We start from the raw sequence: 17,620 nt of genomic DNA on the forward strand, positions 1-17,620 counted from the left end.
CCCCTAGTTTGGTTATCATTCATTCCAGGGTTGAAAGAAGTAAATGGGACAAACAACTACCTACTTGTCTTTCTACTCCCTGTGTAGAGGACAGAGTCAGAAAGTCTAAGAATTCTGGCTTTGCCATTTACTATGGGATTGGTCAACCTTTCTGAGAATCAGTTTTATCATGTAAATCAAAGGCAGTAACACCTCCTGCAAAAATCTGCAAGAACCACATGAGATGTTATATGTGAAAGCAATTTACACTGGGTCTGGCACCAAACAGGTGTTCAAAATACGCTTGTTCAAAAAAAAAAAAGATTTTTGTTTTTACATTCTCATGTTAACATCCCAAAGGTTTCCATAAACTATCTTTCACATATATGTATATATGTGGTGTGTGTGCTAAGTCAGTCAGTTGTGTCCGATTCTTTGAGATCCCATGGACTGTAGCCCCTCAGGCTCCTCTGTTCATTGGGATTCTCCAGGTTGCCGTGCCCTCCTCCAGGGCATCTTCCCAACCCAGGTCTCCCACATTGCAGGCAGATTCTTTACTGTCTGAGCTACCAGGGAAGCCTATATATAGTACTTATCTGTCATCTTCTCCATAAACTCAACTTTTTATTAAAATTCTAGAGCAAGAGAAGTCAAATTATCTCCAAAAGGCCAGATAATAAATGTTTTAGACTTTTTTTTTAAATGATATTATACATGTTTCAATGCCATTCTCCCAAATCATCCCACCCTCTCCCTCTCCCACAGAGTCCGAAAGACTGTTCTATACATCTGTGTCTCTTTTGCTGTCTCTCATATAGGGTTATCATTATCATCTTCCTAAATTCCATATATATGCATTAGTATACTGTATTGGTGTTTTTCTTTCTGGCTTACTTCACTCTGTATAATAGGCTCCAGTTTCACCCACCTCATTAGAACTGATTCAAATGTATTCTTTTTAATGGCTGAGTAATACTCCATTGTGTATATGTACCACAGCTTTCTTATCCATTCATTGGCTGATGGACATCTAGGTTGCTTCCGTGTCCTGGCTATTATAAACAGTGCTGCGATGAATACTGGGGTATACCAGAATTGAAAGAAACATGTGTACCCCAATGTTTTAGACTTTTTATATACTTAAAAAAAAAAAAAAAGCTTTAAAAATGTAAAAACCATCTTAGCTCGTGAGCCTCACAGAAACAGGGATTCAGCCCACAGGAAGTATATTCCCCAGCACCTGGGCACACTTCCAAGACTGCAGTATAAGAAGTGTGCTACTGGGGGATGGGCAGTCAGGAGGAAATCAACCAAATTTCTAACATGACCACTGTTTCCACAACCATTTGGAGCTCTAGCAGTATGAAATTTATTACAGCCAATGAAATATCTCCTGTTTCTGGAAGCAGACGATCAAAGAGGGTAAAAGCCATAATTTCAAGTGTGAGAAAAAATGTCTTATCAACATTAGATTGAAAAAAAAATACAAAATGCTACAGATTCTACAACATAATATTTCTACACAGTGGTCACTCAACTAAAAGCACCATGGTATTACAAAATAAAACCAGCCCTGGATAAGTCATGTATGGAAGAGATAGGATTCTGGGCTAGACTCTATATTACTTCCACGATCTCTTCAACAAATGACTGTGAAAAATTCAAGACTGTGATAAAAGAAACTTAAAAAACATTTATTTTGGCAATATTTTTCTTAATATATTATAATTTTCACTGCAGTTAGATGCCACGTTAGGATAAGATGCTCAATTTCAGTTTTTTAAGTAATCATTGAGATTCTATTCAAAAACTTTTCCTATTAAATTCACTAACTAAAAGAACAAATGATGGGACTTCCTTGGCAGTTCAGGGGTTAAGACTCTGAACTTCCAAACCAGAGAGGGCACAGTGGGTTCAGCCTCTGGTCAGGGAAACTAAGATTCCACAAGCCATGCAGCAAACAAACAAATAAGACAAGCGATAGTATTCCTGTCAAGAGAACATAATCATGTTCTCATGTTTAGCAATAAATCAGGTAGTGTTCCCTGTTTTAAAAATATTTGAAAAAAGAAAAGTAAAAATTTTTTAAATCGAATTTGCATTATAAAAACATCCATAACAAACTTCCTTTGGACAATCCATTAATTATACACTTAAAGTATAATTAACTCTTTAAAATTCTATCAATATACATGCAGGCAATGAATACATACTATCCATAGTGAAGCATAAGATCTATAGTAATATTTTTGGAAATAAAAGTCTTATTCCCCCTGTACACTGCATCAAAATTTTGTAACGCAGGATGATTTCTAATTCAAAGTCATAAGTTAGGACTACTATTAAATTAAATGAATTAGGCTGAATAATCACTTGTATGCCCTCTTAAATCAGAGATTCTTATACTTACCAATGATGTCTGATCCTCAAATGGCCTTGTAATATTTTTCCTAATGTTAAAAAAAAGTGACTGTAATTTTAATAAGCAATTCACCCATAACAATAAGGTAATAAACAATAAGATAATAATATTAAATAAAGATAATTATATATTCAAATGATCAAAAAAAGAAGCTGGAAGATATGTATTCATTCAAATATTTATTTAGTGCCAGGCACTGTTCTAGGAGCTAGGGATACCATAATACCATGTCAAAAAAGATCTCTGCTTTCATGGTACATTCTAGAGGAAAAGTAAACAATTTCAAAAAGTTCTAACTGTTGTGACAAAAGTAAAACAGGGCACCATGTTAGTATGAAGAATGGAAAATGATTATTTGAGCTGAGACCTAATAAATAAGGAGCTAGCCATGGAAGAGTTTTGAGGTTAAGAGTACTCTAGGAAGAGGGAACCAAGAAAGAAAAGATTCTGAGATGGAAACAAGTTTAGACTATTCAAGAAAGAGAAAGCAACAAACATCCCTGGAGCTTAATGAACAAAGAGTTAATGGTGGGATATGAGGTCAAAGATGAAGACACGGTCCAGAAAATGTAGGGCCTTGCTGGTTCAGGTAAGGAATGTAAGTTATTCAAAGAGTAACAGGAAGCAAAGGGGGATTTTAGACAAGAGAGTGATATGACTGGATTCAAATGTTCTTTTTAAAGGGCTGCTCTGTCTACTATGTGAGGATGGAATGTAGCACAGCAAGGGTGAAGAGGTCAGTAAGCAGCTATCAAGTAATCCAGGAGAGAAGGAAAACGGTGGGCTGGACCAGCGGTGGCAGCAGTGGAGACGGACCAAGAGTGGACAGAGAAGTGTAGAGCTACCTTCCCATGCAAAAGGTTTGTTCAAACATGCATGAAGAAATGCTGCTAAGGTACACAAAAATCTAATGGTGCTGGTTGTTCGAAGGAGAGTGTGTGTATATTTATATTTTCACTGTATATTTTTGAATTTTTAGTCACGTAAATATAATACAGTTCATAATTTTTACCAATTTAAAGAGAAATAAAATCATATATACAACATGATCTCAATTTTGTTTAAAGGAAAAAACAGATGTATAGACACAAAACTACATGAGGAGAAAATATACACAGTGTTTATCTATGAGTGATTATTTACTCTTATCCCAATTATTTAAGATAAATATATATTACTTTTATAATCAATAAAAAAAGTATTTAGAAAAATGATGCCAAATAAATCAGGAAAAATTACTGCAGCATTTATGATTAATAGCTAAAAGCAATTCACAAGTAAATAGAAGACAGAAATTACAAAGAAGAAAAGGAGAAAGGCTCAAATGAAGTCTCTGGTATTGGAGTGGAATTGAAATTAGTAGTACGAACTCATGAATTTTTAGGACATATCAGTATCAACTCAGGGCTTTTTAAATATATAAATAAATATAAAATATAAACAAATACAGACGTGCATACATGCATAGGTTAATGTACCTATGTACAAGCTCTTGTCTGCTAGAGGACTGATGACACTCCAGTAGCAACTGAGCATACTTAATGCCCATATCTCTGTTTCTTAGTTATCTTTCTCTAATATATGGAACCAGGACTGATTCCACGGCTCTGGCAATGAAAACTGCAAGATGAGCCTAGAGCATCTTGTGATGCCAGAAAGGAAGTGCTCAAACACAGGGGCACTTTCAAAGGGCACACAGGCCAACCTGAGAGAGATTCCAATGGCCAAAGGGAGAACAATTTATCAACAAAATAAATCATGACAGCACTGAACCCCAAAGAACATAATAAATACACAGTCCACACCGACATAAATAAGTAATTTAAACAAATGAAGAAGAAGGGACTGATTTTCCTTACAGAATCTCAATTAATAATGTAGAGGGAATGAAGGGAAATAGAAAACCACTATGCTACTGCTAAGTCACTTCAGTCGTGTCCGACTCTGTGCGACCCCATAGACGGCAGCCCACCAGCCTCTGCCGTCCCTGGGATCCTCCAGGCAAGAACACTGGAGTGGGTTGCCATTTCCTTCTCCAATGCATGAAAGTGAAAAGTGAAAGTGAAGTCGCTCAGTCGTGTCTGACCCTCAGCGACCCCATGGACTGCAGCCTACCAGGCTCCTCCATCCATGGGATTTTCCAGGTAAGAGTACTGGAGTGGGGTGCCATTGCCTTCTCCGAAAACCACTATACCACCACAGTAATCACTATTGTAGACAGGATTCACTGATGGATGCTAAAATGAATAAGCAAAAGTTTGAGGAGAACTAGGATTACTTGAAAACTTGCAAGTATCTCCTCTAAACGTCTGTTAATTACAAAGGGGAAAATATCAATAGAAACTTTATAGTGGGGAAATCTAGCAGACACCACTTTAATCAAATTTAACACCAGCAGTAAGAAGATATCAAGTATTCCTTGGTAAGATATACTGAAAAGGCACATCACTTTTGTGATATTACTGCCAAAAATGCACAATCTCAATCTACTCATAATATAAGACAAATCCAAACTGAAGGATATTTTACAAAATAACTGACAAGTGCTCATCAAAAGTGTCAAGGTCATCAAAGATGAGGAAAGGTTGAGGAATTGTCATAAATTGGAGGAGACTAAGAAGACATGACAACTAAACACAATGTGGGATCCTAGAAGAGGAAAATGATATCAATGAAAAAACTGGCACGAACCAAATCAAGCCTGTGATTAAAAGGTAAGTGTGTATAAATTACTGTCCCCATGTTCATTTCTTACTTGTGATAACTGTGCTATGGTTACAGAAGTTATAACATTAAGAGATGTGGGAGAAGGATAAGGGAACTGTACTATTTTTGCAACTTTTCTGTAAGTCTATTACTATTTCAAAGTAATACATACATGCTATGATTACAACTCTGTAAGAATGTTCAGTACAAATGAATATACAGATGGGAAAGAAACAAGTTTTGAAATACTCATAGCTATGTATATAAGGAAATGTAATATTTTTTAAATAAAATATTTTTCTAAGTCTCCCATAAAGTGATTGGTTGCTACTTTTATAATGAAACAATATAATTAAATAAGTAAAAGAAATCACACTTACTTTTTATACAGAATGCCATAAGGTTTCTTCAGTGCATACTGTAAAACATAATTTATAGCTTTCAAAACAAAACATATTGTGAAAAGCGGAGATAAAAGTGAAGCACTGTAACAGTCATTATGCAAGGTTATCCTAGCTCCTGAATCCTATTCTGATACCTTCTGCATGGCTCCCCTTTGATCACATATAACTTGCAACACAAGCTTAATATTCTTAGACAGGACTTTCCTAATTAAAAATGTCTATGCCTTTTCAATATTCCATCCAATTTAAATGATTCCCTTCACTTCCTTAAATTCTAGCTTCATTTAGCCTGCTCTCCTTTAACCACCCCCGATTATTTGCAATTCCCCAGATGTATCATGCTCCTTCACACTCCCTTTGTGCATAAACTCTTGCCTCAGCCTTGGAAGCCCTTCCCTTCCTCTTCCTTTTCCTCTTCTCATTTCAACTCCTTCAAAATGAAGCTTAACCATCATCTCTAGGAAGCCCACCCTGTGTGGCAGCCTTCATGGAATTTTAACTCAGCCTCCCATCCTACTCCATGACAGAGGATGAGAGGGTTGGATGGCGTCACCAACTCGATGGACATGAGTTTGAGTAAGCTCCAGGAGTTGCTGATGGACAAGGAAGCCTGGTGTGCTGCAGTCCATGGGATTGCAAAGAGTCTGACACGACTGAGCGACTGAACTGACTATCTGACTGACTCCCATCCTACTCCGTGCATACCTCCAGCACAGCACAGCATTCACAATGCTGTAACTTTTACTTGTCTGTCTCTCTCACTAAGCTCACTGAAGGGAGAGATTGTGTCTTATATAAATATTAATCCCCAATATCCAGCACAGTAGTTGGTATTGTTGGAAAAAATAAATGGATATAATATGCAGTTAGCTCATTTTACAAATTAGATATGTTCTTGAAATGTGAGGAAATCAAATTCCAGTCATTGAAATCAGGTGAAATTTACTAAGGGAGCTGTAAGGAAAACCAGTAGTCAGTACCTTGGCAAGGCAAACAACCTCCAACTTTAGCTTTTTTCTAAGGTTAGCATTTCTTAAGGCAAGGCAAAGTTTTCTATATATTTCTCAGCAGCCCAATTAGTATGCTAAAAACTTTCTAAAATAATTTCAACACCATTTAAAAAGTGTGTATATACATAAATATACGTACCACATCTCTAAGCACTTGTGTTACTGTTGAATTTGCATTTCCCCCTTTAATCAACATAGCATTTTTAATATTTTCACTGAGTTTCGGTTCTCTCTTCTCAAGGAATCTCTTGGCTCTTTTTGTTTTGGGTTTTCTGTTGCGAAAAATCACAATTTGTAACAACTTAAGACATTTTCCTCATATTACAAAACCAAGACTTCAATGCAAATTCTTAAATATCAAAAAGATATTACATAACATTTATTAGTTAGGATTCCACAAAATCTCATTTTTGGGGAAATATTAATAAAATATATTCAGTTATTACTATTAAATGCATTATTACATTTGGTCTTTAAAAAGACTTCCATTTTTATATTCCCAGCATTCTATTACTGTTTTCTAAATCTTTTATTAAAAAAAAACAAGGACTCAAGTGAATACTGTTGCTATTTTTACCCAATTATTTTTTCTTTAATCTTAAAGCAATCAAACCAGTACTCTGCACCCTAACACAATGAACAGCACACCAAATGCCAGTCAATTTGTGGGCACAGGGAGGCTAATTACTGCTTATCTTTCCTCCAGGTATAAGACCACAATGCCTGCCAGGAAGTATCCAATGTCCCACTCCAGTATCATTGCTGATAAAGTCAAATACTACTGCCACCAACTGAGAATAACAACAACTGACACTTCATTATAGTTAGTCTATTAAGGCCTAATCTTTTACAGATGAGTCAGCTGATGTAATCTGTCCAAAGCCACACAGCTTGGCATGTAGGCCAATCTTCAAAATGAGCTACATTTAAAAACTCACCTAGACCAATCATCCTGCAAAATATGAAAGGAAAACAGGGGTTTCCCTGGTGGCTCAGAGGTAAAGAATCTGCCTGCAATGCAGGAGACTCAGGTTCGATCCCTGATCCAGGCAGATCCCACATCCTGCAGAGACACTAAGCCTTGGCACCACAACTGTTGAGCCCAGGAACTGCAACTACTGAAGTTCGTGTGCCCTAGAGCCTGGACTCCGCAGCAAGAGAAACCGATACAATGAGGTACCCGAGCACCACAACTAGAGAGCAGCCCTCGAAGCAACAAAGACCTGGCACAGCCAAATATACACACGAACACACACATTTATACTATATATGGGAAACAAATTCATTATTCTGATTGCATTCTGTCACATCGAGTAGAAGGCTTTTATACAGTACGTTGTTCACCTCCACTTACACTACAGTGAGAATCTTGATTTTCCATTTGCCACCTACAGAAATAATTTCTCTTCTCTTAAATAACTATGATCCTCCCTTCCGGTTCCATGTACACTTTGGGAAGGAAAAGAAAAACAGAATACACACACACATACTTTACCATACAGACTTTTAAAAACTCTCCTCTAGATAAAATATCAAGCACATATAAAGCTTCTAACCATTTACTGGTTGATAAAGATACACATTATTTTTTAAGTCAAACCAAGAGAGATTCAGTGCGTCCATAACCCAATTAAGTGCTGTATGTTGCGTACTCCATGTGGTTTATTACTTCTGATTAACTAGCAACTTCATGGCAAATAGATGGGGAAATAGTGGAAACAGTGGCTGACTTTATTTTTGGGGGCTCCAAAATCACTGCAGATGGTGACTGCAGCCATGAAATTAAACGGCGCTTACTCCCTGGAAGGAAAGTTATGACCAACCTAGACAGCATATTAAAAAGCAGAGACATTACTTTGCCAACAAAGGTCCATCTAGTCAAGGCTATGGTTTTTCCAGTAGTCATGTATGGATGTGAGAGTTGGACCATAAAAAAAGCTGAGCACCAAAGAACTGATGTTTTTGAACTGTGGTGTTGGAGAAGACTCTTGAGAGTCCCTTGGACTGTGAGGAGATCCAACCAGTCCATCCTAAAGGAGATCAGTCCTGAGTGTTCACTGGAAGGACTGATGTTGAAGCTGAAACTCCAATACTTTGGCCACTTGATGGGAAGAACTGACTCATTTGAAAAGACCCTGATGTTGGGAAAGATTGAAGGCAGGAGAAGAGGACCACAGAGGATGAGATGGTTGGATGGGACCACCGACTCAATGGACATGAGTTTGGGTAAACTCCGGGAATTGGTGATAGACAGGGAGGCCTGGCGTGCTGTGGTTAGTAAAGGGGGTCGTAAGAGTCGGACGCGAAGAGTCAGACACGACTTAGCAGCAGCAGCAAAGAGTAGGACACGACTGAGCGACTGAACTGTATGAACCAGCAACTAATGCAAACACCTTGTATGTTTTATTAGCTGTTTGTCCCCCAATGAGACAATAAACTAGTCTTACTCACCTTCGCAGCCCCCAGACCTGCAGCTGCTGCTGCTGCTGCTAAGTCGCTTCAGTCGTGTCCGACTCTGTGCGACCCCAGAGACGGCAGCCCACTAAGGCTCCCCCGTCCCTGGGATTCTCCAGGCAAGAACACTGGAGTGGGTTGCCATTTCCTTCTCCAATGCATGAGAGTGAAAAGTGAAAGTGAAGTCCCTCAGTCGTGTCCGACTCTTAGCGACCCCATGGACTGCAGCCTACCAGGCTCCTCCATCCATGGGATTTTCCAGGCAAGAGTACTGGAGTGGGGTGCCATTGCGTTCTCCGCAGACCTGCAGAGTGTATACCAAATGTGCAAACACCTCTGAATTAATGACCAAACGAATAATTTGTCCTTTTGATTATACGTTAACCCAGGTAAACCGCAAAAAAAAAAAAAAAAAAAACGCACAGCAAATCACATAACTATTTAGGAGGTCGGGAAACACTTTCTGGACGAATTTAAAGCAGCGATTACCCAAGGATAACTCAAGAAACATGTACAAGTCGGGGAAAAAGAGGAAAAGAGCATCTCTCTGCGCTGCAACAAAGCCTTTACCTACATTCTCGCAAATAATCCTCACAGTTCAATGAAGAATAACTATTATAAACGCTACTTTACACAGCAAACTGAAATTCAGGGAGGCTAAATGACCCAACCACAAAGCTCTAAGTGGTCTGTCACCTAAATCTGTCAGATTCGAGGGCTGTGCTCAGAGGGCCTCACTAACACCTTTCTCATACATTTGCGGAAACGAAGACATTCCCAATTGTCTAGGATAAAAGCTGCTAAAGCCTTGGTGCCACCTCCACCTCGGGGCTCCCACACGCGGACTTCCCCGCTCTCCGTCTCTCCTCAGGCGGCACGAACAGAGACCCAAACCAGCTGCTCCATCCACCCGGACTGGCAACGGGTGTGAGAAAGGAGCATGGGCGGCAGAAGCGCTGACACTCCGTCCCGCTACAGGAGCCCTTTTGCGCCAACGTTACCCGGGGAAAGAACCCAGCGCACTTACACAACTCTATCCAAAGCGTCCATCTCTACCTCAGGGGACCCGGTGAACGCACGTGTACCGCCCGCTAACGCGATAGGGCTGCGTGTTGGCGGAAGCCGAACCGAGCTTCCGGAAACGGAAGTTGCGCGTGACGCCACTTCCTGGGGCCGAAGTGGTCTCCTGGAGATGCTATCGGCTGTGGAGGAGGGACTATGTTCCCTTGGTTACAGGTTTTTGCCTGGGTTCTTTTCAGAAAGTTAACGGTCGCTTCTAGGAGCTTGAGGTACACACCTATGTATGATACTGGTCAGGGTTCTTGGCCTTCCCTCAATCAATAGAAATTGGAGAGGCCAGCGAAGAAATTAAAGCAAAGTTTTTGGGGGGGCTACTGCGCCTGCAGGAGCGACTAAAACCAAGTGACAGGTTCCCTTGCTTGCTGAGAAGGGGGCGGGGCAGGTGAGCTGGTTCCTTATATGGCGTGAGGACACGGTGTGTACAGGGGTGGTCTGGAGGGGTGGCTCAGTTCTTAGGTGGTGTTGAGTGCACTAGCATAGTTTCGCTTCCAGCGCTAAGATAAGTGGCAGTTGGGTTGGGTGTGTGTGTGTGTGTTTAATCTTGTCCATAAGTTGCTCCAACTGCCCATGCACATAGTTTTTTTAGTCTCTTATGGTTTCTTTGTATTTTATTACTGGAGGAGAAGAGACTTTTGTCCAGGTGCAAGCATTGCAGCACTGCAGGAAAAGGTCCCAGGCCTGAGCCTGTTTCATGTGTGTATCTGGAACCAGATATCCAAGGAACAGGTGTTATTCATCTGGGAATCCCCCAGGATGCTAGAAAGGTTGATGGAATGGTAGGTACTCACATAGTCACTAAAATGATCAGTGTGCAATATGCACCCTTGACAAAACAGTGAGATCAGTGAGGTAGAGTTTATAACTGCCATGGTGCCCGGCACATAAAACGTGAGGAGGAAATAACACTAAGATCCTTACTTTCCCCCAGTGTTTCAATTGTATATTTCAGGTACCATGTTAGTCCTGTAAAGTGTACAATTTCTGTGGTTTTTAGTGTATCTGCAAAGATGTACATCCACCACCACTAATTCCAAAACATTTTTATCACCCTTCTCATAACCCAGTAGCACTCCCCACTTTTCACTCTTGCCAATGCCTGGTAACCTCTAATCTATGTCTCCATAGATCTGCCTATGGAGAAAATACCACATAAATGGATTCATACAATATGTGGCCTTTTTTGTCTGGCTTATTTCACTGTGTTCCCATGTGCTCATGTTTACAGTTCACATGTGTTGTAACATGTATCAGTACTTCATTCTCCGTACATTAATTTCTTTATTTAGAACTGAGTAATGGTCCATTCTGTGGATATACCATGTTTGCTTATCCACTCAAAAATTTATGTACATTTGTTTCCACTTTTATAAAGATTATACCATGTTCAAGTTTTTGTGTAGACTTTTGTTTTTAATTCTCTAGAAGTAGAATTGCACATGACCACCCTGTTTGACGTTTGGAGGAACTGTTAAACTTTTCTGCCTGCACCGTTTTACATTTCTATTAACCATGTAAGAGGGCCTGGAATTGGTTTTTCTATTGCTGCTGTAACAAATTACCACAAATTTATTATCATAAGATAACACAAATGTATTATGTTAGACTTCTAGAGATGGTTGCTCCTTGGAAGAAAAACTGTGACAAACCTAGACAGCATATTAAAAAGCAGAGAAATTACTTTGCCAACAAAGGTCCATCTAGTCAAAAGCTATGGTTTTTCCAGTAGTCATGTATGAATGTGAGAAGTGGACTATAAAGAAAGCTGAGCACCCAAAAATGATGCTTTTGAACTGTGGTGTTGGAGAAGACTCTTGAGAGTCCCTTGAACAGCAAGATCAAACCAGTCAATCCTAAAGGACATCAGTCCTGAATATTCATTGGAAGGACTGATGCTGAAGCTGATGCACTCAGTGCTTTGGCCACCTGATGCAAAGAACTGAATCACTGGAAAAGACCCTGATGCTGGGAAAGATTGAAGGTGGGAAGAGAAGGGGACAACAGAAGATGGGGTGGTTGGATGGCATCATCAACTTGATGCACATGAGTTTGAGCAAGTTCCGGGAATGGTGATGGACAGGGAAGCCTGGCATGCTGCAGTCCATGGGGTGGCAAAGAGTCAGACACTGCTGAGTGACTGAACTGAGACCTCTGGAAACCAGAAGCCTAATTTTACAGGTCTAAAATTGTCAGTGGGGCTCCATTTCCCCTAAAAACTGGAGGGAGAATCTTTACGTTTTCAGGTTATATAAGCTGTTTGCATTTCTTGGTATTCCTGTATCTTAAAAAGGCATTACTTGAACTTCTGTTTCTACTGGCATAACTTATTTTTCTCTGTTACTTGTTTGACTCCCTCTTATAAAACTCTTGCAATTACATGTGACCCAATTGGATAATCCACAATTATATCCCCCATCTCAAAATCCTTAACCTAATCATATAGCAAATTCCCTTTGGCCAAGTACAGTAACATATTCACAGATCCGTGTGTGTAGAGCATGGACATGTTTTGAGGAGAGCATTATTCTATTAACCACAGGTTCCAACTTCTCCACTTACGTCCAAAATTTGCTATTGTTCATCTTTTTTCATCAAGCCATCCTACCTAGTGGGTATAAAGTGGTAGCTCATTGTGGTTTTCATTTGTATTACCCTGATGACAAGTGATTTTGAGTATCTTTTCATAGGTTGATTAACCATATCTTCTTTCAGAATAATGCTCAGATCCTTTGTCTTTTTATTGAGTTGCAGTAGTTTCTCATATATTCTAATACAAGTCCCTTATCTGATGGATAATTTGCAAATATTTTCTCCAATTGAATAGAGGTCTTTTTTTCTAGTGTCATTTGAATCGAAAAAGTTCAATTTTGATGAAGTCCAATGTGTCATCTTTTTCTTTTGTTGCTTCTACTTTTCATGTTTTATCTAAAAGGCCATTTCCTAACCCAACATAATAAAAGATTTATACCTATATTTTCTCCAAAGAGTTTTATAACTTTAGCCCTTACATTTATTTAAGCCATTAATCCATTTTTAAAAAACAATTATATATTAAAAAATTTATTTTTATATATTTGGCTGCACCAGGTCTTAGCTGACGCACTTGGGATCTTCAGTTGCAGCATGTGGGATCCATGGCATGTGGGATCTAGTCCCCTGATCTGGGATCAAACCTGGGCCCCCTGCATTGGGAGCAGGGAGTCTCAACAACTGGATGACTAGGGAAGTCCCTGTTGGTCCATTTTGAGTAAGTCTTTGTATATAATATGAGACTGGGGAGGGGCCCCACTTCATTCTTTTGCATGTGGATATCCAGTTGTCCCAGCACCGTTTATTGAAAAGATTCTCTTTGCTTCATTGTATTGCCTTTGTTCCTTGATCTAAGATCAGTTGACTATGTCTACTTCTGGCCTCTCTATTCTGTTCCATTGACCTATCTGTCTATTCTTTCAGCAATTCCCACTGTCTCTATTACTAGTTTTTACAGTAAGTATATTCTTTAACATCGTATTGGCTATTCTGAGGGTTGGCCTCTCCATATAAACTTTAGAGTCAGTTTGACAATATCCATAGAAAACTTTCTGTAGTTTTGTTGGGACTGCATTGAATCTATAGATCAAGCTTGGAAGAACTAGTATCTAGAAAATAGGGCCACTTTTATACACACAAGGAAAGCTGTGCACACTGCTGCTGCTAAGTCACTTCAGTTGTGTCCAACTCTGTGCAACCCCAGAGACAGCAGCCCACCAGGCTCCGCCATCTCTGGGATTCTCCAGGCAGGAACACTGGAGTGGGTTGCCATTTCCTTCTCCAATGCATGAAAGTGAAAGTGAAGTCACTCAGTCATGTCCAACTCTTAGCGACCCCATGGACTGCAGCCTACGAAGCTCCTCCCATGGGATTTTCCAGGCAAGAGTACTGGAGTGGGTTGCCATTGCCTTCTCCTGCCTGAATAAATTCTGGGATTCTGTTACAAAGAGAAAAAGGAAGACCAGATATTGGGTCAAGTAATTAGCAGTCTCTCCACATACATATGGTAGAAAAAAATGTTTCTGATTAAAGGAAAGCTGAGACTAAAGTCATATAAAAATTGGGAGGATATACATGCTTATGGTTTGGAAATGCTTTTAATCGGGGTATGTTGTTTTCCAATTAAATAGGAAAAAGTTACAAAACTTATGGAAGGAAAAATTTTCTCATCCTAGAACATTAATTTTCTAATCTGTCAAAACAAAGTTATACCTCCAACAGTTGAGAGGTGTAATTTTTTAAAATTTTTAATTGGAGGATACTTGCTTTACAACAGTGTGCTGGTTTCTGCCACACAATGTGAACCAGCCATTGGCATACATGATCCCCTCCATCTTGAGCCTCCCTCCCACTCTCCCATCCCACATCTCTAGGGCATCACAGAGCACTATGAGATATAATTAATGTGAGGTGTGTTTATACCAGCATAAACCATATAAAATGGCTGGGTTTTATAGTCAGAAACAAATATTGGCAATTTCATATAGATCAACCTGTATCAAAGTTTGGGAATAACTTACTTTAAAAAATACTAGTTAAAGCAGATGTAGCTTATCACCATAATACTTAATTTTTAATTGGAGGATAATGGCTTTACAATGTTGTATCACTGTAGTAAAATGACTGTTACAGCTGAATTCCAATCATCTTTCTTCAGTGAAAGGAGTGAAATTACAGCTGGAATATCAGGAATTGTACCTTCGCCCTTAAGCACTTCTGAATTCTTCTGTTCTCAGAATTGTAATATCGATGTTGGTAGACTGGAAGATGTCCCCCCACCCAAGTATTTTCATGCCATAATTTTCAGTTATGCCTGTTTAAATTACATGGCAAAATGGACTTTGCAGATGGAATTAAAGTTACAGACCTTAAAATAGGGAAGTCAGCCAGATGTGCCCAATGTAATCAAATAAAGACAGAAGGGTCTAACATCCATAGGATGACAGAAGTAGCAGGAGAGAGTCAAGGACTGAGAGGAACTTGACCATGGTTGGCTTTGAAGAGAAGGAGCTATGAGTCAAGGAATGCAGGCAGCCTCTGGAATATGGGAATGGCTCTTGGCCAACAGCAAGGAAATGAATGGGACCATGATCCTTCAATTGCAAAGAACTGAATTCTGTAAACAACTGAATGAGCAATGAAATGGAGTCCCCCATCCCACCTCCAGAAGAGAAGTTCTACAAATACCTTGATTTTAGCCCAGGTGAGACCCATCTCAAACAGCTGACCTACAAAACTGTGAAAGACAATACACTTCTGTAGCTTAATACACATAAGCCATTAAATGTGGTAATTTGCAATGGCTGCAACAGAAACTTAACTTACCTTAGTAAAACCTCCATTTTAAAGGACTCATCACAGAATGGTCCCTGTAGTCCTTGAAACCATATTTTTTAAAACTCATATTCAGTCCTTAATGATTCTAGTATATTAAACTACATTATAACTGGAAATGCATATATAGCTAACAAAAGTAAAAACTGTGAACTACAAAGTCAATTATTTTATATAAAAATTCTATAAAAAGTTCATGACTAGTTATTATGAGAAACATTTCATCTAGGAGTGATTTCTATGGCAGTTTCTTGAGTATCCATAAAAACAGACCCTTCTGTCTCAAAAGAAGGGATATCAATAAGAGGACCAGAATCCTCTATTTCCAAGTTCGGTGGTTTCTCCTGTTCAAAACTCAGGTTTGAATTGTCTTTCATTTGAGTCTCATGCTCTTCCAACTCCAAAGATTTATCTGGGTCTGGAGCTACAGCTTCATCCTCTTCATGTTGATGCAGAAAATTACAAATCATGTTGGGTCTATAGGAGAAATCATTCTCCTTAATTTGCAGCCATTCCACACCACCTAATAGGGGAGGGTGTGGGTGGGGTGAGAAACCAAGAAATATGAAAAAGGAATTTTAGTTACTTACAAATATTTTTAATTTAAATGTTCTTATGAATATTTGTCAAAATAAAACTCCAACTTAAAGAAAGGAACATGGTGCCTGAACCAACTGATAACAAATGTGTAATTTTCATCTTACATGAAGACCTTGGAAAGCCTGTAAGGTATGCATTATCAAAATCACTACTATTCTAAGCCCTTTCTCCAGAGTCCAGTTCCCAGCTCATTCTGAGAGATAACTGATCTTCCACTGCCATCTCTTGTCTAGAAGAAAATTGTCACTTCCCTACAATTTTCTTCTTATTCAGTCAGCTTTCAAATACGGTGGATGATACCACTCTATCATCTTCCAAGTCAACATTTATGTGTCATTTTAAATTGAAGAATCCAACTGTGAAATAAGACACCTCTCCAAAAAAAATCCTTGAAAAAAATTTTTGTTCCTTTTCATCAGATCAGATCAGATCAGATCAGTCGCTCAGTCGTGTCCGACTCTTTGCGACCCCATGAATCGCAGCACTCCAGGCCTCCCTGTCCATCACCAATCCCTCAATGAACGCCCATAATCAAGAATTGCTTCAATAATGCTAGCCATTTTTTTCTCTTATCCTTTTGACCCTTTCAGAAAGCCAAGTATTTTCATAGATATTTAATTCCTATAACCCCAAGGTGTTTACTGTCATTGTCAAAGTTCCATTAGGTATCTGTAAGATGCTTACTCCTTGGAAGGAAAGTTATGACCAACCTAGATAGCATATTCAAAAGCAGAGACATTACTTTGCCAACAAAGGTCCATCTAGTCAAGGCTATGGTTTTTCCAGTGGTCATGTATGGACGTGAGAGTTGGACTGTGAAGAAAGCTGAGTGCTGAAGAACTGATGCTTTTGAACTGTGGTGTTGGAGAAGACTCTTGAGAGTCCCTTGGACTTCAAGGAGATCCAACCAGTCCATTCTGAAGGAGATCAGCCCTGGGATTCCATTGGAAGGAATGATGCTAAAGCTGAAACTCCAGGACTTTGGCCACCTCATGTGAAGAGATGACTCATTGGAAAAGACTCTGATGCTGGGAGGGATTGGGGGCAAGAGGAGAAGGGGACGACAGAGGATGAGATGGCTGGATGGCATCACTGACTCGATGGACGTGAGTCTCAGTGAACTCTGGGAGTTGGTGATGGACAGGGAGGCCTGGCATACTGCGATTCATGGGGTCGAAAAGAGTTGGACACGACTGAGCGACTGAACTGAACAGAACTGAAGATATCCCAACCTATCTTGTCACCCTGTTTGAGCATCCATCTGTCCTATACCCCACCATAAACTAACTCTTCTGCAGCTGTTTGCTGAAACATCCTTACTGTTGATCCCCTATTTTTTCTCTATAAAGTCTCCCTCTTTCAAAACTCGATTAGTCCTTTCCCTCCAGCTCAGCTTCAACTATTGACTTCTATTTTTAAAAAAACCTGTATTTTTTGCTTGCAATAACATTATTCTAAACATATAGAATTACATTATTCTAGGGTGGGGAGATTTGGGAGAATGGCATTGAAACATGTAAAATATCATGTATGAAACGAGATGCCAGTCCAGGTTCAATGCACAATACTGGATGCTTGGGGCTAGTGCACTGGGACGACCCAGA

The 17,620-nt window shown here is 39.4% G+C and overlaps 2 protein-coding genes across 2 annotated transcripts in view; both read right to left on the reverse strand.

Moving 5' to 3' along the window:
• Positions 1-10,112, reverse strand: part of RPF2 (ribosome production factor 2 homolog (S. cerevisiae)) — a 37,596-nt gene extending 27,484 nt beyond the window's left edge. Inside the window, exons 1-4 of the mRNA XM_010856604.1 lie at positions 10,003-10,112; positions 6,661-6,793; positions 5,488-5,525; positions 2,390-2,429 (exon numbers count right to left, since the gene is read on the reverse strand). Of these exons, the coding sequence (XP_010854906.1) occupies positions 2,390-2,429; positions 5,488-5,525; positions 6,661-6,793; positions 10,003-10,025 (234 nt within the window). The 5' untranslated portion in view covers positions 10,026-10,112. The remainder of the gene's footprint in view (positions 1-2,389; positions 2,430-5,487; positions 5,526-6,660; positions 6,794-10,002) is intronic.
• Positions 10,113-14,160: 4,048 nt separating this feature from the next.
• The window catches only part of GTF3C6 (general transcription factor IIIC, polypeptide 6, alpha 35kDa), an 11,762-nt gene continuing 8,302 nt past the window's right edge, over positions 14,161-17,620 (reverse strand). Inside the window, exon 6 of the mRNA XM_010856614.1 lies at positions 14,161-15,939. Coding sequence (XP_010854916.1) covers positions 15,638-15,939 — 302 coding nt within the window. The 3' untranslated portion in view covers positions 14,161-15,637. The remainder of the gene's footprint in view (positions 15,940-17,620) is intronic.

This window comes from Bison bison, unplaced genomic scaffold, assembly GCF_000754665.1.
Source record: "Bison bison bison isolate TAMUID 2011002044 unplaced genomic scaffold, Bison_UMD1.0 scf7180017864373, whole genome shotgun sequence".
NCBI classification, from domain to species: Eukaryota; Metazoa; Chordata; class Mammalia; order Artiodactyla; family Bovidae; genus Bison; species Bison bison.